Source organism: Amblyraja radiata, unplaced genomic scaffold (genome assembly GCF_010909765.2).
Source record: "Amblyraja radiata isolate CabotCenter1 unplaced genomic scaffold, sAmbRad1.1.pri S104, whole genome shotgun sequence".
Classification (NCBI taxonomy): Eukaryota; Metazoa; Chordata; class Chondrichthyes; order Rajiformes; family Rajidae; genus Amblyraja; species Amblyraja radiata.
This window is the reverse complement of record NW_022630095.1, coordinates 185,352-209,343: the sequence shown is the minus strand read 5'-3', so window position 1 is coordinate 209,343 and position 23,992 is coordinate 185,352. Positions and strand designations below refer to the sequence as shown.

At 44.4% G+C, this 23,992-nt stretch overlaps 1 protein-coding gene across 1 annotated transcript; it reads left to right on the top strand.

Annotated features, from left to right (window-relative positions):
• The first annotated feature begins 11,322 nt into the window (after window positions 1–11,322).
• Window positions 11,323–17,460, top strand: LOC116969102 (probable G-protein coupled receptor 139). The gene is made up of 2 exons (XM_033016052.1): window positions 11,323–11,434; window positions 16,553–17,460. Exons 1-2 carry the CDS (start codon window positions 11,323–11,325, stop codon window positions 17,458–17,460), a joined length of 1,020 nt encoding a protein of 339 aa, XP_032871943.1.
• The last annotated feature ends 6,532 nt before the right edge of the window (window positions 17,461–23,992 follow it).

Sequence of the window (23,992 nt, the reverse complement as noted above, 5' to 3'; positions counted from 1 at the left end):
TATCTCCTGCTCCCTCTCTCGTTTATTTCTGAGACGTTGACTTCTTTTTGGCTCTGTCTCTCGAGTCCTTCTCTCCTGCTCCCTCTCTCGTTTATTTCTGAGACGTTGACTTATTTCTGGCTCTGTCTCTTGTGTTCTTCTCTCCTGCTCCAACTCTTGTTTATTGATGAGACGTTGACTTCTTTTTGGCTCTGTCTCTCGAGTCCTTCTCTCCTGCTCATTCTCTCGTTTATTTCTGAGACGTTGACTTCTTTCTGGCTCTGTCTCTTGAGTTGTTCTCTCCTGCTCCCTCTCTCGTTTATTTCTGAGATGTTGAGTTGTTTTTTGCTGCATCTCATGTACACTTCTCTCCCGCTGTCTCCCCTGTCTATCTTCTAGACACTGAGATGTTTCAGGCTGTGTCTCTTGTGCCCTTCTCTCCTGGTTCGTCTCATGTGCACTTCTCTCCCGCTGTGTACCCTGACTATCTTGGAGACAGTGAGATGTTTCTGGCTGTGTCTGTTGTGCCCTTCTCTCCTTGTTTATTTCTGGATTATCTCGGAGATTTTGTGTTGTTTCTTGCTGAGTCAGTTGTTCCTTTCTCCTCCTCATTACTTCTCGATGTTTCTTTTTCTCATCACACGACCGCCCTGTATGTTTATTCTTTCCTCTTGGCATGATTTGAAAACAGAATCTCTGTTGGCAATGAAGACTGTAATAAGTTATACAAAATGGAATTTTTCCGAATTTTAAAAAGCCGAAACACACTCTCAGATGAATTTATTCAAAATGGTAGATATGAGATCAAATGAAATAAATCACAAAGAAATTTTGTTGAAATCTCAGTTGTCAAAGAAAACAGATCAATTTCTTGAAAATTGTTCCTTTCCTCTAGAATGAAATCAATCACAATGAAACCTGTTGCCAATTACAATGAAATGTCTTTTTAAATATGTTATCAATTTAAACGTCAAATAAAAACCAATAAAATGTTTTCAATGAAAGACAATCGTTAATCTCAAAATTGTAAAGATGTAACAAATGGGGTAATTTTAATGTTAGAAAACAGTCTTTATGAATTAAAGACAATAGTCAAGAAGTCTGTATTCTCAAAATGATAAAGATTTTTCAAATTGGGTAAATTTAACGTATAAAAAGTTTATGTCAAAATATTTTGTGTAAAAAATTTAAAAAATAGTCAACGATGACAGTGAAAAAACAATGAATTTGAATCTAAGTTGTCAATGAAAAGTCAGCAATTATTTTTTTGTTAAACAGTTTTTGAAATTAAAAGTATGTGTTAAAATGCAGTAATATTAAGTGAGAAGTAAATCAATTCAATGAAAAACAAACAATGAATTTTACAATGAAATGCAATCAAATGGTAATGTTATAAAATTATTCGTTTAAATGAAATGCACTCTTCTCTATGCTTGCGCCTCCACAAACAGATCAGAGCGTCTTCACACTATGCACCCGACCTCACAACTTATCTTCTTTTAAAAAAGTCAACGATGACAAAGTGAAATTTCAATGATTTTAGTTTTCAAAGGCAAGCGTTTAGAATCTAGAAATTTCAAAATGGTAAAGATGAAACAAACGGGGAATATTTAACGTTAGTAAAACGTTTTTTCAGAGGCAGGGGAGGAAGAGGGGGAGGGGAGGGGGGAGAGAGGGAGGGAGGGGTGTTGAAATTATCAGTTTTTAAAAGTAATGTTAAGTGAGAAATAAATCAAAGCAATGAAATAAAAATATAGAATTTAACAATAAAATGTTAATGTTAAAAATGAAATGCACTCTTGAAGATTTATAATGAACAGTTAAATGAGAAAAATCAAATTGATAAAAATAAAGAAAATTACAATGAAATGCAATAAAATGTTATTCTTTAAAAAATAAGCTTGTAAATTAAATGGAATTTTTAAGATTTATATAATGAGCAGGTTGATGTGATACAAATAAATTCAATCCAATAAAAATAAAGCTGATTTTTATCGTCAGACAAATGCAATCCACGACTCCTGTCTTCACAAGCAAAGTAAGAATGACGGTTAGTGAAGAATTCAAACAATCGCTGAGCGTTCAAGATGATGTGTGCGCGCCTCCTGCACCATAGGGGGGGGGGGGTGGTGCGTTTGTCGTCACACACAAAGATGAGGAGGGAGAGGGGGAAAAGTGTGGAGGGAGGGGGGGTGTGGGATCGGAGGGGGAGAGGGGGGAGGGGGCGGGAGGGGTGTTGAAATTATTAGTCTTTAAAAGTAATGTTAAGTGAGAAATAAATCAATTCAATGAAATACAAATATTGAATTTAACAATAAAATGTTAATGTTAAAAATGAAATGCACTCCTGAAGATTTATAATGAACAGTTAAATTAGTAAATTCAAATTGATAAAAATAAAGAAAATAACAATGAAATGCAATAAAATGTTTTTTTTTTAAAATAAGCTTGTAAATTAAATTGACTTTTTAAGATTTATATAATGATCAGGTTGATGTGAAACAAATAAATTCTATCCAATAAAAATAAAGCTGATTATTATTGTCAGACAATAGCAATCCACGCCTCCTGTCTTCACAAGCAAAGTCAGAATGACGGTTAGTGAAGAATTCAAACATTTGCTGAGCGTTCAAGATGCTGTGCGCGCGCCTCCTGCACCAAAGGGGGGGGGGGGGTGGTGCGTTTGTCGTCACACACAAAGATGAGGAGGGAGAGGGGGAAGAGTGTGGAGGGAGGGGGGGTGTGGGATCGGAGGTGGAGAGGGGTGTGGGGGTCTAAGCTATTGCAGTAAAGTAAACAGTGTCACTAATGCCAGCGTGTTGTAGAGTAATTAGTCGTTAAGAAATAAGCTCGGTGCTTCCTGTGAAAACCTACCGGTACTCGCGGTAAAGTGAAGAAGCGGTCTCAATTAATAAGCGGCCGATTGGCGATCGTGGAGGCGAGGATCATATCTGTGGCCGGGCAGGGGGGGGGGGGGGGGGGTGGTCGTCAGTATTGTTAGTTTGCTCGTTTTCGGACCATGATAACGGGAGAAAAAGGGAGTGAAATTGATTGCTATTTGCCGCGAGTTCGTAAGTTACGCGATCGGAGCATTTTGTCCCTGCATGTTTTCGCATGAAGCTCCGAGATTATCTGTTATAGACTAATAACTGTACAACAGGCTGGCATTAGTGACAATGTTCAATTCACCGCGTTATAGTTCAGGCCCTCAATTTCATGAATGAATGTCTGAGTAAGTGAGTGAGTGAGTGAATGAATAAGGAATGAATGAATGAATGAATGAATCTATTAACGTTATAAAGGGTGCAATTAGATTAATTAAAGTCCATACAGTTAGATGTTCATAAATTCCGGCCTTTAGTCTTTCCTTTCAGGTAGGTGATTCATGGGTTCATTTGTGTTCCAGCACATCAGCATGGACCTTGTTCTCTTGCATTTTTATCCACTTCGCAGCACTTTCTTCTGTCTTTTTTTATGTTTTTTGCACTAAATACAATGAAGCTGCTGCAAGTTTCCATGACATTTATTCCACAGAACAACACATTTGAATCTCCAGTAAAACAGGCATCTGTGAAGCCCTCTCAGCCATTTTGTGTGCTGGCCTGAAACAAAGCGCGTGATTGGCCAACTGGCAGACAACTCAATGTCAAACGTGCATTGATTGGAATATTAAAATCTCGACATATTGTTCGTTCTTCTCTAATTTAATTAAGTTGTGCATGTGTTGTTCATATCGAGTTTCAGGGGTTTGAAACACGTTAATATTTTTACACAATATGTGAACATCTCATGTTGTTTTGAAAGCTCCTCGGCTCACAGGCTATTCTCTGTACGGTAACTATGGCAACGATGTCTTTGAGCATCGGGGCTTGTGTGGGTGATAAGCCAGTTTAGTTTTGAAGTATTGGGGGGGGGGGGGTATGTTATCCATTAAAAACGTGCGCTTAAACACGACGGAATGAAATGAGAAGCGCATACTTAGAAAGAAAAGCGAAATCTCTGACGAAGTGGAAAAGACGTGGGCGGTCCTGCGGCCCCCAATAGCCCCCAATGGGGGGGGGGGGGGGCCTCACACACACTAACCACCCCCACACACAGAGTTGGAAAAGTGCATAAAGACCGTTCCCTACCTGTAGCCCCCAGGGGAGATTTGGTCGTCGAAGTCGGGTCCCTGCCGTCTTAAAATAGCGTATCTTGAAGTCGTCGAAGTCGGGTCCGTCTCGGCAACGCGTGGGGGGGGTGGTGGGGGGGTTCGCGGTGCGGCATCACACACACGAAGCTTCGACACACACAGAGCCTTAAAAGTGTAAATGCCCGACCTCTTTTCCGTTTTTCTCTAATTTAATTAAGATGTGCAGGTGGTGTTCTTATCGAGGTTCAGGGGTGAATGACGTAAATATTTTCACACAATATGGGAACATCTCATGTTGTCTTGAAGGCTCCTCGGCCCACATCTGACTCTCTGTACTGTCACTATGGCAACGATGTCTATGAGCACTGGGCATTGTGACATCACACGATGGAACGTTCACCATTGGCTGGGGCTCCTGCATAGGCATATGTAAATGGGTCCATTCCGATTGGGCATCTGTGAGCATCGGGCATTGTGACATCACACGATGGAATGTTCTCCAATGGCTGGGGCTGGTGATGGCATATGTAAATGGATCCATTCCGATTGGTCATCTGTGAGCATTGGGCATTGTGACATCACACGATGGAATGTTCAGCAGGGGCTGGTGCTGGTGAGGCTTGTGTGGGTGAGAAGCCAGTTTAGTTGTGAGATTTTTTTGGGGGGGGGGGGGGGGGGGTGGGTAAGGTTTTGATTTAAAACGTGCGCTTAAACACGACGGAATGGAATGAGAAGCGCATACTTAGAAAGAAAAGCGAAATCTCTGCCGAAGTTGAAAAGACGCGGGCGGTCCTGCGTCCGGTTTTGGAGTTGCGGAGAATCAAAGGGAGCGCGCCAGCAAAGGGAGTGGGCCAGGCTGCCGGACGGACGGCCGGACGGAGTTCCGTTTCGGAATCTGGGGCGAGAGTTTTATATAATAACTAGACCAAGTGCAGACCCGTTGGGTCTGTTTCCCCAACGGCGTTTTTGGGGGGGGGGGGGGGGGGGGGGGGGGTGAGAAACTTCTATAAACATTGTACTACCGTGTACCGATCAGGCTGGCATTAGTGACAATGTTCAATTCACCGCGTTATAGTTCAGGCCCTCAATTTCATGAATGAATGTCTGAGTAAGTGAGTGAGTGAGTGAATGAATAAGGAATGAATGAATGAATGAATGAATCTATTAACGTTATAAAGGGTGCAATTAGATTAATTAAAGTCCATACAGTTAGATGTTCATAAATTCCGGCCTTTAGTCTTTCCTTTCAGGTAGGTGATTCATGGGTTCATTTGTTTTCCAGCACATCAGCATGGACCTTGTTCTCTTGCATTTTTATCCACTTCGCAGCACTTTCTTCTGTCTTTTTTTATGTTTTTTGCACTAAATACAATGAAGCTGCTGCAAGTTTCCATGACATTTATTCCACAGAACAACACATTTGAATCTCCAGTAAAACAGGCATCTGTGAAGCCCTCTCAGCCATTTTGTGTGCTGGCCTGAAACAAAGCGCGTGATTGGCCAACTGGCAGACAACTCAATGTCAAACGTGCATTGATTGGAATATTAAAATCTCGACATATTGTTCGTTCTTCTCTAATTTAATTAAGTTGTGCATGTGTTGTTCATATCGAGTTTCAGGGGTTTGAAACACGTTAATATTTTTACACAATATGTGAACATCTCATGTTGTTTTGAAAGCTCCTCGGCTCACAGGCTATTCTCTGTACGGTAACTATGGCAACGATGTCTTTGAGCATCGGGGCTTGTGTGGGTGATAAGCCAGTTTAGTTTTGAAGTATTGGGGGGGGGGGGGGGGTATGTTATCCATTAAAAACGTGCGCTTAAACACGACGGAATGAAATGAGAAGCGCATACTTAGAAAGAAAAGCGAAATCTCTGACGAAGTGGAAAAGACGTGGGCGGTCCTGCGGCCCCCAATAGCCCCCAATGGGGGGGGGGGCTCACACACACTAACCACCCCCACACACAGAGTTGGAAAAGTGCATAAAGACCGTTCCCTACCTGTAGCCCCCAGGGGAGATTTGGTCGTCGAAGTCGGGTCCCTGCCGTCTTAAAATAGCGTATCTTGAAGTCGTCGAAGTCGGGTCCGTCTCGGCAACGCGTGGGGGGGGGGTGGTGGGGGGGTTCGCGGTGCGGCATCACACACACGAAGCTTCGACACACACAGAGCCTTAAAAGTGTAAATGCCCGACCTCTTTTCCGTTTTTCTCTAATTTAATTAAGATGTGCAGGTGGTGTTCTTATCGAGGTTCAGGGGTGAATGACGTAAATATTTTCACACAATATGGGAACATCTCATGTTGTCTTGAAGGCTCCTCGGCCCACATCTGACTCTCTGTACTGTCACTATGGCAACGATGTCTATGAGCACTGGGCATTGTGACATCACACGATGGAACGTTCACCATTGGCTGGGGCTCCTGCATAGGCATATGTAAATGGGTCCATTCCGATTGGGCATCTGTGAGCATCGGGCATTGTGACATCACACGATGGAATGTTCTCCAATGGCTGGGGCTGGTGATGGCATATGTAAATGGATCCATTCCGATTGGTCATCTGTGAGCATTGGGCATTGTGACATCACACGATGGAATGTTCAGCAGGGGCTGGTGCTGGTGAGGCTTGTGTGGGTGAGAATCCAGTTTAGTTGTGAGATTTTTGGGGGGGGGGGGGGGTGGGTAAGGTTTTGATTTAAAACGGGCGCTTAAACACGACGGAATGGAATGAGAAGCGCATACTTAGAAAGAAAAGCGAAATCTCTGCCGAAGTTGAAAAGACGCGGGCGGTCCTGCGTCCGGTTTTGGAGTTGCGGAGAATCAAAGGGAGCGCGCTAGCAAAGGGAGTGGGCCAGGCTGCCGGACGGACGGCCGGACGGAGTTCCGTTTCGGAATCTGGGGCGAGAGTTTTATATAATAATAGATATACCATATGATGCCATAGGGTGTCTCCTTTTCTCATTTTGCTGGTTTTAGTGTGTTGTTAAATGTATGTTTTAAGCATCTTTAATTTTGAATTATGTGGGGGTTAGGGGGGACTAGCTCTCTCACGAAGTAAACTCCCTCGTTCGGTTTCCATAATGCGAATTGATACAACTTGATCTGTGCATTTGGGAAGACTCATTGTATTGTGCGGGGAAATTGGTTCTGTCGCGACTCCGATCGGGAGCGAGAGAATCAATTGAATAACACTGAGCTATAGCGGCTCACAACCGGCCCTAAAGAGTGCCCCCCCCCCCCCCCCACCCACCCCCTTTGGACAGTTTCCCTCAGATGGTCACGTCAATCAATTCAGCTTGTTTATTTATGTATTGTATTTATTTACCTTTCTTGTACATCAGTGGAGCTGCACACTAAATCTCGTTGCACTGACGTGCAATGACAATAAAAGATATATTATTATTATGAAACGTACGTGAGGATTTGACCACTGTGGGTGGGTAGGTGATTGCTTGGAAGATGGTGCGCTCCTTCAGCTGCTTACGCCGGGGCTCTTTGTGTTCCCCCAACCAACATTGAATGTGCCTCATCTTGTCTGATTGGGCACAGGCCAGGGATTCATATGGGTTAGTAGGAATGAAACACATTTTCTGGGCCGTGGGGGGAGGGGGAGAGTCTCGCAATGCCACCCGAATCAACACTGAACGCCCTTTATCACGTCTGACCGGGTACTGTCCAGGGATTCAGATAGGTTAGTTGGAATGAAACACGTTTTCTGGGGAGGGGGAGGCCCGCAACTCCATTGCAGCAGTTCTACTGTCCAACCTGTCACCTCTTCCCATGAGTAGTTCCGCGTCTGGACTCTGGTTCGTCAGGTTATTACAATACGCCTATCGGGTAAACGGGTCATTTTCACAATGGCAGGCTGTGACTAGTGGGGTACCGCAAGGCTCAGTGCTGGAACCCCAGCTATTTACAATATATATTGTAATTCTCTGCCACAGAAGGTAGTTGAGGCCAGTTCGTTGGCTATATTTAAGAGGGAGTTAGATGTGGCCCTTGTGGCTAAAGGGATCAGGGGGTATGGATAGAAGGCAGGTACAGGATACTGAGTTGGATGATCAGCCATGATCATATTGAATGGCGGAGCAGGCTCGAAGGGACGAATGGCCTACTCCTGCACCTATTTTCTATGGTTCTATGTTTATATATATTAATGATTTTGACGAGGGAATTTAATGCAACATCTCCAAGTTTGCGGATGACACGAAGCTGGTGGGGGAGTGTTAGCTGTGAGGAGGATACTAGGAGGGTGCAAGGTAACTTGGATAGGCTGGGTGAGTGGTCAAATGCATGGCAGATGCAGTATAATGCGGATAAATGTGAGGTTACCCATCTTGGTGGAAAAACAGGAAAGTAGACATGTATCTGAATGGTGGCCGATTAGGAAAAAGGGAGATGCAACGAGACCTGGGTGCTATGGTGCACCGATCATTGAAAGTAGGCATGCAGGTGCAGCAGGCAGTGAAGAAAGCGAATGATATGTTAGCCTTCATAGCAAAAGGATTTGAGTATACGAGCAGGGAGGGTCTACTGCAGTTGTACAGAGTCTTGGTGAGACCACACCTGGAGTATTGCGTACAGTGTTGGTCTCCTAATCTGAGGAAAGACATTCTTGCCGTAGAGGAAGTACAGAGAAGGTTCACCAGACTGATTCCTGGGATGTCCTGGGATATGAAGAAAGACTGGATAGAATTTAGAAGATTGAGGGGGGATCTTAAAGAAAACTACAAAATTGTTAAGCGGTTGGACAGGCTAGATGCAGGAACATTGTTCCCAATGTTGAGGAAGTCCAGAACAAGGGGTCACAGTTTAAGGATAAGGGGGAAGTCTTTTAGGACCGAGATGAGAAAAACATTTTTCACACAGAGAGTGGTGAATCTCTGGAATTCTCTGCCACAGGTAATTGAGGCCAGTTCATTGGCTATATTTAAGAGGGTTAGATGTGGCCCTTGTGGCTAAAGGTATCAGGGGGTATGGAGAGGTACAGGATACTGAGTTGGATGATCAGCCATGATCATATTGAATGGCGGTGCAGGCTCTAAAGGTCAAATTGCCTACCTCTGCACCTATTTTATATGTCTCTATGTTTCTATGCTGCCTGGACCGCCGAGTTACACCAGCATGTTGTGTCTATCTTGAGCATTAGATGGGAGGCAAAAGATTTAGTGGGAATCTGGGGGGCTCCTGTTTCACACAGGATGGAGGGCAAACGTTGGTGGATGTGCAATTGAACCACTGCCTTTCCTGAAACGATTGTCGGAGTCCATGGATGCAGTAAATGTTGGAATATATTCGCTGTAAAGCAGCATCTGCAGTTCCTTTCTGCATATCTACACCTCTACACACGATGACGTTTCTCTTGTGCCCTACTATGTTATGTTGGTCATAATAGCCGGGCAACACAAATACAAAACGAATGACCATATAACCATATAACCATATAACAATTACAGCACGGAAACAGGCCATCTCGGCCCTACAAGTCCGCGCCGAACAATTTGTTTCCCTTAGTCCCAACTGCCTGCACTCATACCATAACCCTCCATTCCCTTCTCATCCATATGCCTATCCAATTTATTCTTAAATGATACCAACGAACCTGCCGCCACCACTTCCACTGGAAGCTCATTCCACACCGCTACCACTCTCTGAGTAAAGAAGTTCCCCCTCATGTTACCCCTAAACTTCTGTCCCTTAATTCTGAAGTCATGTCCTCTTGTTTGAATCTTCCCTATTCTCAAAGGGAAAAGCTTGATCACATCAACTCTGTCTATCCCTCTCATCATTTTAAAGACCTCTATCAAGTCCCCCCTTAACCTTCTGCGCTCCAGAGAATAAAGACCTAACTTATTCAACCTATCTCTGTAACTTAGTTGTTGAAACCCAGGCAACATTCTAGTAAATCTCCTCTGTACTCTCTCTATTTTGTTGACAAACATCTTGCGTGACCGTTGCTAAAGTTCGACTGGGTTGCAAATAATTTCCATCAGTTTCCGAATATCACTCACGTACAAATGACCAAGGAGACATTGATCTCACAATCATGTGACCGTGGTTACATATGATGAGCGTTTGACGGCACTGGGCCTGCACCAGGTGAAGGTTAGCAGGATGAGGAGACCTCATTGAAACGTATAGAACAGTGAAAGGCTTGGATAGAGTGAATATAGAGAGGATGTTTCCTCTCGTGTGAGATCGAGGACGAGAGGTCGTAGACCAAGAATTAAAGGACGTTCCTGCAGGAAGGAGATGAGGAGGTCTTACTTTAGTCAGTGGGTGGTGAATATGTGGATGTGTTTGCCACAGAAGGACGTGGAGGCCAAGTCCGTGATTATATTTCAGGCAGACATAAATAGATTCTTGGTTGGTACAGGTTTCAGAGGTTATGGAGGAAAAACAAATGAACGGGCTTAGTAGGGAGAGACAGACAGCCGTGATTGAATGTGTAGTAAAGAACTACAGATGCAGGTAGACACAAACTGCTGTAGTATATCAGCGGGACAGGCAGTATCTCTGGAGAGAAAGAATGGGTGACGTTTCTGGTCGATACTATTATTCAGAGGTTTTTTCTGAAGAAGTGTCTCGACCCGAAACCTCACCCATTTTAGATAGTAGGAATCTGAGAGGTAACTATTTTACACAAAGGGTGGTGGGTGTATCGAACAAGCTGCCAAAAGAGGTAATTAGGGCAGGGACTCTGCCAACATTTATGAAACTGTTAGACAGGTACATGGATAGAACAGGATTGTAGCTATTTGTCCCAAACGCGGGCAGGTTGAACGAGCGTCGCTGGACATGTTGGCCCGTGTGGACATGTTGGGCCGAAGGGCATGTTTCCAGGCTGTATCACTATATGACTCTAAGGGGGAATGATCGGAATGAAGTACCCTTGATCCACCTGTGTACCATCTACACATACTTCCCACTTGGGAGTGTGGTCCGATGTTCCATTCATTTCAGTCTCTCAATGAAATCAACGAGTTAAAAGTAATCTGCCAAAGCCGAGACTGCGGGGGACTTTCGTCATTTGTTGTTTTCTTTGCAAATTTCACAATGTATCTTTGCACAGTTTTGCAATATCACTCCCTCTGGAGATTCTGTCATTTTTTTCAATGTCCCTATTTTTGGAAGATGTTGCAAACTCATTACCCTTGCCGAGATCTGATCAGGTACAAAACCTCTGCGATTGTGAATGCGCGCGACACAATGTCGATCGCTTGCTTGCAACAAGGGTGTGCACTGGCACCGACAATGCGGGAGCGATATTATAGCGTGGAGAAGATATTGTACCCGATCATTGCGGTAATTGGAGTACCTGGTAAGTTACGGCGACTTTTCAAATTTACCCACTCTCATCCTTCTAAGTTGCAGTGAATACCCAGTCGATCCATTAGTTCATCATATGTTCGTCCCGCAATCCCGGGATTAACCCGATGAACGCACGTTGCACTCTCTCAATAGCAAGAATATCCTTCCGCAAATTATGAGACCAAAACTCCACATAATATTCCTGCTGTGATCTCGCCAGGGCCATGTGCAGCTGCGTTTGGACCTCCTTGCTTGAATACTCAAATTCTCTCGATGTTAAGGCCAACGTGCCATTTGTTTTCCTCACTGCCTGCTGTGTCTGTATGCTTTCTTTCAGTGTTAAATGTACAATAATACTCGGGCATCGTTGCACCTCGCCTTTACCTCCACCTGACACCATTCAGATAATAATCTGCCTTATTGTTCTTGAATGAATGGTTTACAAGATGCCCTGTCGGCCTCATGATTCTTACGGCGACATTTGTTAAATGTGCACCACTGTTTAAAAAATGGAACTGTACAGCAAAGATGGATTCCCTTGGATTCACAATATCCGTGAACCGGATAAATTGATCTGATCTCCCAACATGTGATCTACAGGACATCCCTCCATGTCCTGTTGGTTCATTTGCTCCACTAAAAGTTTCTTAATGCGCTTGTCGTTTCTGCCTTCACCACCTCACCTGACAGCGTGTACGAGACATCCAGTATTCTCTGTGTAAAGAGCATGCGCCCTCCCCAACAGGTCATTTAAATTCTACTACCTTCACGTAAAAGTTATGCACAGCAGACTTTGAGATTTTCATCCAGTGAAATAGGTTCTGATTGTCTATCATATCTATGCCTCATAATTATTAATTATTCTGTTGGGTCTCACTCTCAACTTCGGACGTTCCTGGGACAATATTCCAAGTAGGGCCAAACTCATTGTATAGCTCTTCTCCTCTAATAAAGGAGCATTCTAGTTATCCACCTCTGCACGATCCCCAAATTCGACAAATGAACACAATACTTTAACGCAATCAAACACATGTCCTATAAGGCGGCAGCATGATCGCTTGACTCATACTCAATGCGCCAGTCGCTGTAGGCAGCGCATCGTCTGCCTTCTTTGCGACTCTGTCTACCTGTCTTGCCTCGTGGGACAGCAACCCCCCACTGAGTATTAGTGTTGTTAAGGGTCCCTGTTTGCAGCTCACCGGTCCCCCAGCGTAAGCTTTTCCAGACAAAAAAAAATGAATACTAAACACTTTATTCTTTGATGTTGGTGGCTCCGGTGTTTTAGCTGCTGTCAGCTGCTTAAACTATTTGTTGCTTTGGCAGGCTAATTCAAGTCATATATATTATGAAACCTTTGTGAAATGCTATCATAAAACAAATCTAGATTTTGCAGAACTGACTGATAATAGAACATCGTCTAACTGGAGAATGGAGACGGTGCAGAGGCGGTTTATCAAAATATTGTCCAATAGATGGTATTCTCTGTCACGAGACATTGCACAAATAGAATGTATTGTTCTGTCGGAAGTGACGGGGGCTGAGGAGAGACCTGACGGAAGTACATGCATTGACGCCAGGCACAGATAAAGTTGATAGGCATAAGTCTTACCCCAAGGTTGAAATGTCAACAACTAGACGGCAAAACATTAAGATGAGAGTGCCTATGTTTAAATGAAACGTACGAAGGGACAGAAAGACGTGCAAATGAGACGCAGGAGATCGGAGAGCAAAATTAGGAGAAGTGGATAATTACCGGTGACTGTTGGAAAGTAGTAGATTGTGGGACAAATGGGAGCGCACCTGTGTTACCGGAGGGTAGCAGAATTTAGTCTTGGATTGTATTGGATTGTTTTTCTGTGGAACAAAATACAACATTGTAAGAGGCATGGAGAATGTACACATTGATTAAGGTGTACACATTGCGTTAAGTAGGTATGTTAAAAAAACTTACCTTCAGCGGCGCCGCAGTTCTGCCACTGGCCGTGTGCGCGACTTTGGCGCCATTTGAGAGTGGGGGGGGGGGGGCTGGGGTAAAATGCCGTTTGCTCCTGCCTGCCGGAGTCGATCTTTCTCAGGCTGCTAGGCTGCTGCAGAAAAATCACTCCGATATCCGTTCTCGGAAGTTTAAAAAACAAATCGCTGGACAATTTAATCGTTGGAGTAAAATAAAAATCTATTTCTAACGCCGACAACGGGACGGATCTCACGTAGGGTAAAAACAAAAGGTAAGTCGTCTATTTTACATAAACACTTGCTTCTTAGGATTACTTTAATCCAAATTTCATTGGCGAAAATGTGATTATGGATCCCATAAGAACCGGCAGTGCTTATCCAGTCCATATGGGGTTCAAATTCACCGCACCGCAACGTTCCAAACGATCGCGTTCCACAAAATCTCACTCGCAAGATGATTTAAATGCCCATTAAATTACGCGAATTGAACAAAATATTCCTTCAATTTGGCCTATAAATTAATGACAACCAGATATAAAAAATCATGTTATGTTGTGAATTATTGTGTGAATGTTATTTGGACACTTAGGCTATTTAAAAATGTTAACCTTTTCTTAAGAAATGGATAGATGTTTAGATCTAGTAATTGAATTTTGTAATTAGAGACAATTAGGTAACTAACTAATTATATGCTTTGATTTCTGGTCATCCAAGTAAGATTGTTTCATGTTTTCTTTTCCAGAATGTTTCATCTGTAATACCTGACAATGTCATTCAGTTCTCTTAATTTTTAAGAAAGTTATGGGCTTTTGACTGTCCTGGATCACAGCCTTTGAGCTAAGAATGGAAAACCAATAGGGAAAAATATACTGTCAGAGTATGACAATGGCCATAACTTTTTTTTAATACTGATGATATGAAAGTGAATTAGGTGTCAAATTAAACTTTTTTTTCTGCTTTATCTGATGGGATAAATTGCAAGCTTGATTTTTAAAATCTCAACATTTTGTAACATTCCTACTTTAAGGTGAACGAGACAACGTTGAAATACATTTTTGAACCGTGACTGGAGTTGCATAGAACGCTCTGCCATGATTGGTTTGTAAGGCGAATATGCTATTGGCGTTTAAGAAGCTTCGAGGAGCTTCTCTGTTCCATTCTATTAAGGAATGATTAGATACAGTGGCTTGCAAAAGTATTCATACCCCTTCAACTTTTCCACATTTTGTCACGTTACAACCACAAACGTAAATGTATTTTATTGGGATTTTATGTGAGAGACCAACACAAAGTGGCTCATAATTGTGAAGTGGAAGGAAAATGATATTTGGTTTACAAATAAAAAAATGAAAAGTGTGGCGTGCAAAGGTATGCAGCCCCCTTTACTCTGATACCCCTAAATGAAATCAAGTGCAACCAATTGCCTTCAGAAGTCATCTAATTAGTAAATAGAGTCCACTTGTGTGTAATCTAATCTCAGTATAAATACAGCTGTTCTATGAAGGCCTCAGAGGTTTGTTAGAGAACATTAATGAACAAACAGCATCGTGAAGCTCAAAGAACACACCAGACAGGTCGGGGATAAAGTTGTGGAGAAGTTTAAAGCAGGGTTAGGTTATAAAAAAAATCACAGCTTTGAACATCTCACGGAGCACTGTTCAATCCATCATCCGAAAATGGCAAGAGTATGGCACAACTGCAAACATACCAAGACCTGGCCGTCCACCTAAACTGACAGGCCGGGCAAGGAGAGCATTGATCAGAAAAGCAGCCAAGAGGCCCATGGCAACTCTGGAGGAGCTGCAGAGATCCACAGCTCAGGTGGGAGAATCTGTCCACAGGACAACTATTAGTCGTGCACTCCACAAATCGGGCCTTTATGGAAGTGTGGCAAGAAGAAAGCCATTGTTGAAAAAAAGTCATACGAAGTCCCGTTTGCAGTTTGCCACAAGCCATGTGGGGGACACAGCAAACATGTGGAGGAAGGTGCTCTGGTCAGATGAGACCAAAATTGAAGTTTTTGGCCTAAATGCAAAACGCTATGAGTGGCGGAAAACTAACACTGCGTATCACCTTGAACACACTGTGAAACATGGTGGTGGCAGCATCATGCTGTGGGGATGCTTTTCTTCAGCAGGGACAGGGAAGCTGGTCAGAGTTGATGGATGGAGCCAAATACTGGGCAATCTTGGAAGAAATCCTGTTAGAGTCTGCAAAAGACTTGAGACTGGGGCGGAGGTTCACCTTCCATCAGGACAACGACCCTAAACATACGGCCAGAGCAACAATGGAATGGTTTAGATCAAAGCATATTCATGTTGAAGAATGGCCAGTCAAAGTCCAGACCTAAATCCAATTGAGAATCTCTGGCAAGACTTGAAAATTGCTGTTCACAGACGCTCTCCATCCAATCTGAATGAGATTGAGCTATTTTGCAAAGAAGAACGGGCAACATTTTCAGTCTCTAGATGTGCAAAGCTGGTAGAGACATACCCCAAAAGACTTGCAGCTGTAATTGCAGCGAAAGGTGGTTCTACAAAGTATTGACTCAGGGGGGCTGAATATTTTTGTACGCCACTTCACAATTATGCGCCACTTTGTGTTGGTCTATCACATAAAATCCCATTAAAATACATTTACGTTTGTGGTTGTAACGTGATAAAAATGTGGAAATATTCAAGGGGTATGAATACTTTTGCAAGCCACTGTATGTAAGACCTGTAGGTAGATGAGATACATACACACATTGTCGCCGAAGGTAATGTTTCTGAGATGTTCCTTTCCAGGTTCTACAGTCTAGATGCTGGATATGTGTAGCCCTTTTTATAATATCATTGATGGCGCCGCCCGTCTGTTGGCAACCAACTCTGCAATGATCTTCCAGATGAGAAAAATGAGCCTCTCTCTGGAAGCGGAATGTACGTCGCTGTCCCTCTCTCTCCATCCCCTCTCCCTCTCAAGTTCAACCACCAGTCTTTACTGTCTCCGACTACATTCTATCACTGTCCCGCCCACTCACCTGTCATCAGTCTGAAGAAAGCTCCCGACCGCAACGTCACCCACTCCCCAAAAATGCTACCTGCTCCGCTCAGGTACTCCAGCATTTTGTGTCTAACGTCGGAATATATGGGATCAAATATCTCCATATGCGTTGTCTTTTTTTTTAACCTTCTAGTGAATTTAATCGCGATCGTCATCCTATCGCGGGGAAAATGCGGTCTCTCCACCTGCACGACTCGCTACCTGGTGGCCATGGCAGCAGCGGATCTGATAGTCATTGTCGCTGAAGTCATATTACGTCAGATCCACTCTTACTACTTCCCGGTGAATTTCCTGGACCTCACCGCCGTGTGCATTCTACGCCGTCTGCTACGCCGTGTCTCCACGGACTGTTCCGTTTGGTTCACCGTCACATTCACCTTCGACCGCTATGTCGCTATTTGTTGCCAGAAGCTGAAAACAAAATATTGCACCCGGCAAACAGCGGCTGCAGTTCTCGCAACCATCGGCGTTACGTTCTGTCTGAAAAACGTCCCATTCGCCTTCCCATTTCGGGCGGGACAGATAATCGACAACGTATCGTGGTTCTGTTACTATAAACCAAGTTATTTCATAGAGCCTGGATGGGTGGGATTGGACAGTTTCGACAGAATTTTAACTCCCATACTCCCTTTCGTTGTAATCCTGCTTCTCAACGCTCTGACAGTCCGCCACATTGTAGTAACCAGTCGGGTCCGTAAAGAACTCAGGGGGCAGTCCAAGGGGGATAACGGCAGTGACCCAGAGATGGAGAGCAGGCGGAGGTCAATGGTTTTGCTTCTCACGCTATCCGGCAGCTTCATCCTCCTGTGGCTGACTAACGTTGTAGATTTTTTCTATTATCAGTTCGTAAAATCGTATAACGATTATAACGATTATGAAGACATTTTTCACGAAGTTGGTTCTTTGTTAAAGAATCTTAGCTGCTGCACGAACACTATTATTTACGCTGTCACCCAGTCCAAGTTTAGGGAACAGATGATAAGCGCTGTAAAATATCCTGTCACCTCGTTGTTTCGGTTCATCAATAAAGTCGTGTCCTAAGCGAAACCAAAAGGCATTACAATATACGAGGTGCAGTTTTCGGCCCCCGATATGCGCCGCTTCTGTCATGGAGCCACCTATCAGCTCCATGCAAAATAGGCGGCGGATCTTCTGCGATCTCTGACCAATCTGCATATCGGCTGCCCTCGCAATTCTGGCGCCACTGATAGAACATCTCTGCAATCTATGCCGGATGCCAACAGGACCGGCATCGTTCCCTGCGTCACAACACCCAATTTTAATCGGTGATGTAATGAACAATTCCTGCAGTCACCAATCCCTCCCAAGTTCTGAATTGCCCCAACATTCATGAATGTGAATGCGTTGAATAGAAGGCGGTGCAGGAAAGGCACATTAGATCGCTAATTGTTAACGCTTATACTTAAAGAGATATTCTTGATTAGTACAAGTGTCGGGGGTTATGGGGAGAAGGCATGAGAATGAGGTTAGAAGGCGGGATAGATCAGCTATGATTGAGTGAAGGAGACTTGATGGGCCGAATGGTATAACTCTGCACATATGACCTTAAGAACTTATTAAGTTACTACGACACTTTGGAATTGTGAACGACTTTCTCATGACAGATAGAAGAATGAGAAAGCCATTCTTGCTCAAGTTTTCATCAAGAGTGGTAATCTCTTCGTGTAGTATATCAGCAAAGTGTTTCATTACCGATGTTTTTTATAGATTCCTCCATTTCCTCCATGTATTTTTCTTTTTCAGCCATTTCAGCAGCTACTCATTGAACTTGCGTTTCTTCTTCAAAGCTTTCTGATGTTATTTGTGGCGTTGTATCCAGTTCTATGGTTCGTTGTCTTACTTGAGATCTTGTAACAGGTTTATCGGGATTCTTCTTGTGCATTAAAAGTACCAAAGAATCCCCTGTATCAGCGGAATTTCTGATAACTTCTCTTACACGATAAAAGGTAATTTCTCCGGTAGTTATTTTTAGATCGAGCCCGTCTTCCCACTCGTCTTTTTTTTGTAACGATTTAATGCATTCCTCGAGAGCGGAGGTAAATGCTGCGCTTCTCACAGCTCCATGGCGCCACCGGAAGTCCTAGATGTGACTGTAACCCGGGTTTTCTCCGGGTGCTCCAGTTTTCTCCCACACTCCAAAGACCATACAGGTTTGTAGGTTAATTGGCTTTGGTAATATTGTAAGTTGTCCCTGATTCAATTTGGGAGCAAAATTACTGCAAGTACCAACGTGAATAACTACACAGGTGAAAATTCTTTATCTTAGGAAATGAAAAAAAACTGTAAATCAATTAATAATGTGACCATCCAATATGTAAGGCATAATATTAAGCCTGGGTCATTTGGTCAAATTCATGGTCACTATCAATGTCCACAAATTCTGCTCCTGAAATCTCTATGCTATAGGTTCACCACATGGATTCCTGTGGTTCAAAAAGAAGGTGTCACCTTCTCAAGGGTGACTGGAGGCAGGTGATAAATAATGGTGTCAACGCATATCCAAGATAAAGATGTTTTACATGAGAATAAATGAATGGGCTGAAGCGCCTACTCAAAATGAGGGGGGGGGGGTGGTTGTGGGGGGGGGGTGGAGTTGGTGTTCAGCAGGGTGGGCACAACGAATTTCAATAGACGATAGACAACAGGTGCATGAGTAAGCCAATCGGCCCTTCGAGTCAGCAGAGCCATTCAATGTGACCATGGCTGATCATCCACTATCAGAACCCTGTTCCTGCCTTCTCCCCCTATCCACTGTCTCCTATCTTTAGGAGCCCTATCTCTCTCTCTCTCTTGAAATAATCCAGAGAACCGGCCTCCACCGAGGCAGATAATTCCACACTCACAACTCTGTGTGGCAAAGTGTTTCCTCATCTCCGTTCTAAATGGCTTACCCCTTATTCATAAAATGTGGCCCCTGGTCCTGGACTACCCCAACATCGGAAACATGTTTCATGCCTCTAGCGTGTCTAAATCCTTAATAATGTTATATGTTTCAATGAAATCCTCTCTAATCCGTCTAAATTCCAAAGTATACTAGCCTTATGCCCCTTACCCACTTAGGAAACCTAAACGGAGACCTCTGTAGACTTTGCGTCCCATCCAAGGTTTCCGTGCGGTTCCCGGAGGTTGAAGATGGCTGCCGGAGGTTGCAGGTGGTGGAAGCATGAAGGGAGACTGACAAAAACCTCGGGAACCACAAGGAAACCTTGGGTATGGCGCAAAGTCTCCAGAGGTTTCCGTTCAGGTTTCCTAAGTGGGACAGGGGAATTAGCCCCTCCATTTTATCAACATATGACAATCCCACCACCCCTGGAATTAACCTGGTGAACCAACGCTGCACTGCATCGATAGCAAGAATGGCCTATCTCTAGTTGTGAGACCAAAACTACACACAATACTGCAAGCGTGGTCTCACTAGGGCCTTGTACAACTACAGAAGGGCCTCTTTGCTTCTATACTCAACTCCTCGTGTTATGAAGGCCAATATGCCATTTCCTTTCTTCACTGCCTGCTTACTTTCAGTGACAGATGAACAATGACCCCAGGTTTGTAGGTTAATTGGCTTTGGTAATATTGTAAGTTGTCCCTGATTCAATTTGGGAGCAAAATTACTGCAAGTACCAACGGGACCTCTGCTTAAGCAAAGCAAGAATTTCATTGTCCTATACAGGGACACATGACAATAAACTAACTTGAACTTGAACTTGAACTTGAGATCCCGTTGTAATCCCGTTTCCCCCAATTTGATTCAATTAATTAATACTCTGCCTTTCTGTTTTTGCCACCAAAATGGATAACCTCACATGTATCCACATTAAATTGCACCTGCCATGCAACTGCCCACTCACCCAACCTGTCTAAGTCACCGTGCAAACTCATATAATCATCTTCACAGTTCACTGTCGCCCAGCTTAGTTACTTTTAATCGCTTCACGTAAATTATTAATGTATATTGTAAATAGCTGCGGTCCCAGCATCATGACTTGCGGTACCGCACTAGTCATTGCCTGCCATTCTGAAAGGAACCCTTTAATCCCTACTCTTTCATACCTGTCTGCAACCCGATTTTCTATCCATGGCAGTAACCGACCCCCAATACCATGTGCTCTAATTTTGCCGTAAGGCAGTAAGTCAAATAAAAAACAACGGAACGCACAAAATACATTTTTAACATAAACATCCACCACAGTGACTCCTCTACGTTCCTCGCTGTGATGATTTGAGTGTAGGAGCAGGGAGTTTCGACTGCCGGTGTACCACACCTGGAGTATTGCGTAATGTTTTTGTCTCCTAATCTGAGGACGGACATTCTTGCCATAAATGACAGATAAGGTTTACCAGACTGATTCCTGGAATGTCAGGACTTTCATATGAAGAAAGATTGGATAGACTCGGCTTTACTCTCTAGAATTTATAAGATTGAGGGGGGAAACTTACAAAATTCTTAAGGGGTTGGACAGGCTAGATGCAGGAAGATTGATCCCGATGTTGGGGAAGTCCAGAACAAGGGGTCACAGTTTAAGGATAAGGGGGAAATCTTTTAGGACCGAGATGAGGAAAACCTTTTTCAAACAGAGAGTGGTGAATCTCTGGAATTCTTTGCCGCAGGAGGTAGTTGAGGCCAGTTCATTGGCTGTATTTAAGAGGGAGTTAGATGTGGCCCTTGTGGCTAAAGGACCGATTTGAGGAAAACACTTTTCACACAGAGAGTGATGAATCTCTGGAATTATCTGCCACAGAATTTAGTTGAGGCCAGTTCATTGGCTATATTTAAGAGGGAGTTAGATGTGGCCCTTGTGGCTAAAGAGACCAGGGGGTATGGAGAGAAGGCGGGTACATGATACTGAGTTGGATGATCAGCCATGATAAGGGAGAACCAGTGGATGTGTTATATCTGGACTTTCAGAAGGTTTTCGACAAGGTCCCACATAAGAGGTTAGTATACAAACTTAAAGCACACGGTATTGGGGGTTCAGTATTGATGTGGATATAGAACTGGTTGGCAGACAGGAAGCAAAGAGTAGGAGTAAACGGATCATTTTCACAATGGCAGGCAGTGACTAGTGGGGTACCACAAGGCTCAGTTCTGGGACCCCAGCTATTTACGATATATATTAATGATTTGGACGAGAGAATTGAATGCAACATCTCCAAGTTTGTGGATGACACGAAGCCGGGGGGCAGTGTTAGCTGTGAGGACGCTGCAAGGTGACATGGATAGGCTGGGTGAGCGGGCAAATGCATGGCAGATGCAGTATAATGTGGATAAATGTGAGGTTATCCACTTTGGTGGCAAAAACAGGAAAGTAGATTATTATCTGAATGGTGGCCGATTAGGAAAGGGGGAGATGCAACGAGACCTGGGTGTCATGGTACACCGGTCATTAAGAGTAGGCATGCAAGTGCAACAGGCAGTGAAGAAGGCGAATGGTATGTTAGCATTCATAGCAAAAGGATTTGAGTATAGGAGCAGGGAGGTTCTACTGCAGTTGTACAGGGTCTTGGTGAGACCACACCTGGAGTATTGCGTACAGTTTTCGTCTCCTAATCTGAGGAAAGACATTCTTGCCATAGAGAGAGTACAGAGAAGGTTCACCAGACTGATTCCTGGGATGTCAGGACTTTCATATGAAGAAAGACTGGATAGATTCGGTTTGTACTCGCTAGAATTTAGAAGATTGAGGGGGGATCTAAAAGAAACTTACAAAATTCTTAAGGGGTTGGACAGGCTAGATGCAGGAAGATTGTTCCCAATGTTGGGGAAGTCCAGAACAAGGGGTCACAGTTTCAGGATAAGGGGGACATCTTTTAGGACCGAGATGTGGAAAACTTTTTTCAAACAGAGAGTGGTGAATCTCTGGAATTCTCTGCCGCAGAAGGTAGTTGAGGGCAGTTCATTGGCTATATTTAAGAGGGAGTTAGATGTGGCCCTTGTGGCTAAAGGGATCAGGGGGTATGGAGAGAAGGCATGTACAGGATACTGAGTTGGATGATCAGCCATGATGATATTGAATGGCGGTGCAGGCTCGAGGGCCGAATGGCCTACTCCTGCACCTATTTTCTATGTTTCTATGTTTCTATGATCAGATTGAATGGCGGTGCAGGCTCGTAGGGCCGAATGGCCTACTCCTGCACCTATTTTCTATGTTTCTATGATTTTATGGAAGTCGAAAAAAAAGTTCAATCTCTTCCCCTCTTTGTTCTCCGCGGTCGGGGGCTCGAGCCTTCCGTTGACGAGGCGATCTTACTCCCGCAGCCGGCGGCGTTCGGGCCTTCCGCGTCGGGGCTATCAGCTCCTGCATCGGGGGAATCTCAGCTTCCCGCGCAGAGCGATCGGACCCCGGGTCGGGCCTTGTCCAACCTTCTACGTCGTTTGAGCTCCCGACGTCAACGGTCTCTACCCGAGATTGCGAGCTCAAGATGGTAATGTCCGCAGGCAGGAGCGGTCTCAGACAACAGATCGGCTCCGATGGTAAGTCCACGCCCCGCGGTGGGGCTCAAAGTCAGTCCCGAGCGAGGCCTCCAGCTCCATGATGTTAGGCCGCAGAGTGACTGGAGATACGACCCGGAAAACAATCGCATCTCCGGCAGCGTAATAGATTGGGGGGAAAAATATCCGACCCCCTACCCCTTCCATCACATACAACATAAACGCACACTTAAAACCCCCCGAAAAATAACAGAAGGAGACGAAAACATTAGACTGACTTGGCGAGGCTGCCAACCGTGCGGCGCCCCTGGTGATAGTTTATCAGCTAATTTGGAGACCGCCGAACAACCATGTTTTCAAACAGTTGACGGTGAACCCAGCCCAGTGTAGCTAAGTGCATTCAAACTAGAATTCGGGGGGGGGGGGGGGGGGGGGGGGGGGGGTAGTACAGGAGATTGGCCGCGGGGTGGAAGGCGGAAATTGTTAATGGAGGACATTCCCGAGGGGCCTAAATGTCTATGCCCGCTCCAACTTATACCCCTCCCGATTGCAGAGCGATTGGCGTCATCTGCTGAGTGTAGGATTTGATTCCTGGGGATGTGTTGGGGATCCCTGTGCTTGGGGTGTGACTCAGCGAGGGGACCAGCAGGAGGCGCTGCCGACGGACTTTAACATCTTGGAGCGGGCGGTCGCTTTGCCAGGGCTCGTCCTTAAATACATATAAACATAGAAACATAGAAAATAGGTGCAGGAGTAGGCCATTAGGCCCTTCGAGCCTGCAACGCCATTCAATATGACAGTGGCTGATCATCCAACTCAGTACCCTGCACCTGCCTTCTCTCCGTACCCCCTGATCCCTTTAGCCACAAGGGCCACATCCAAATGCCTCTTAAATATAGCATTATACTAGACCAAGTGCAGACCAGTTGGGTCTGTTCCCCCAACGTGCGGCTGTGGGGGGGGGGGGAGGCGGCGTGCAGCCCCCCCCCCCCCGCACTCACGCTAATTACCCCCCTTGATATTATATTGATATTATTAATTTGCTCCTTTTACCCCATAACCACCCTATCTACTGATGCAGAGCCCCCAACTTGCAGACACATCTAGAGAGGGGGGGGGGGT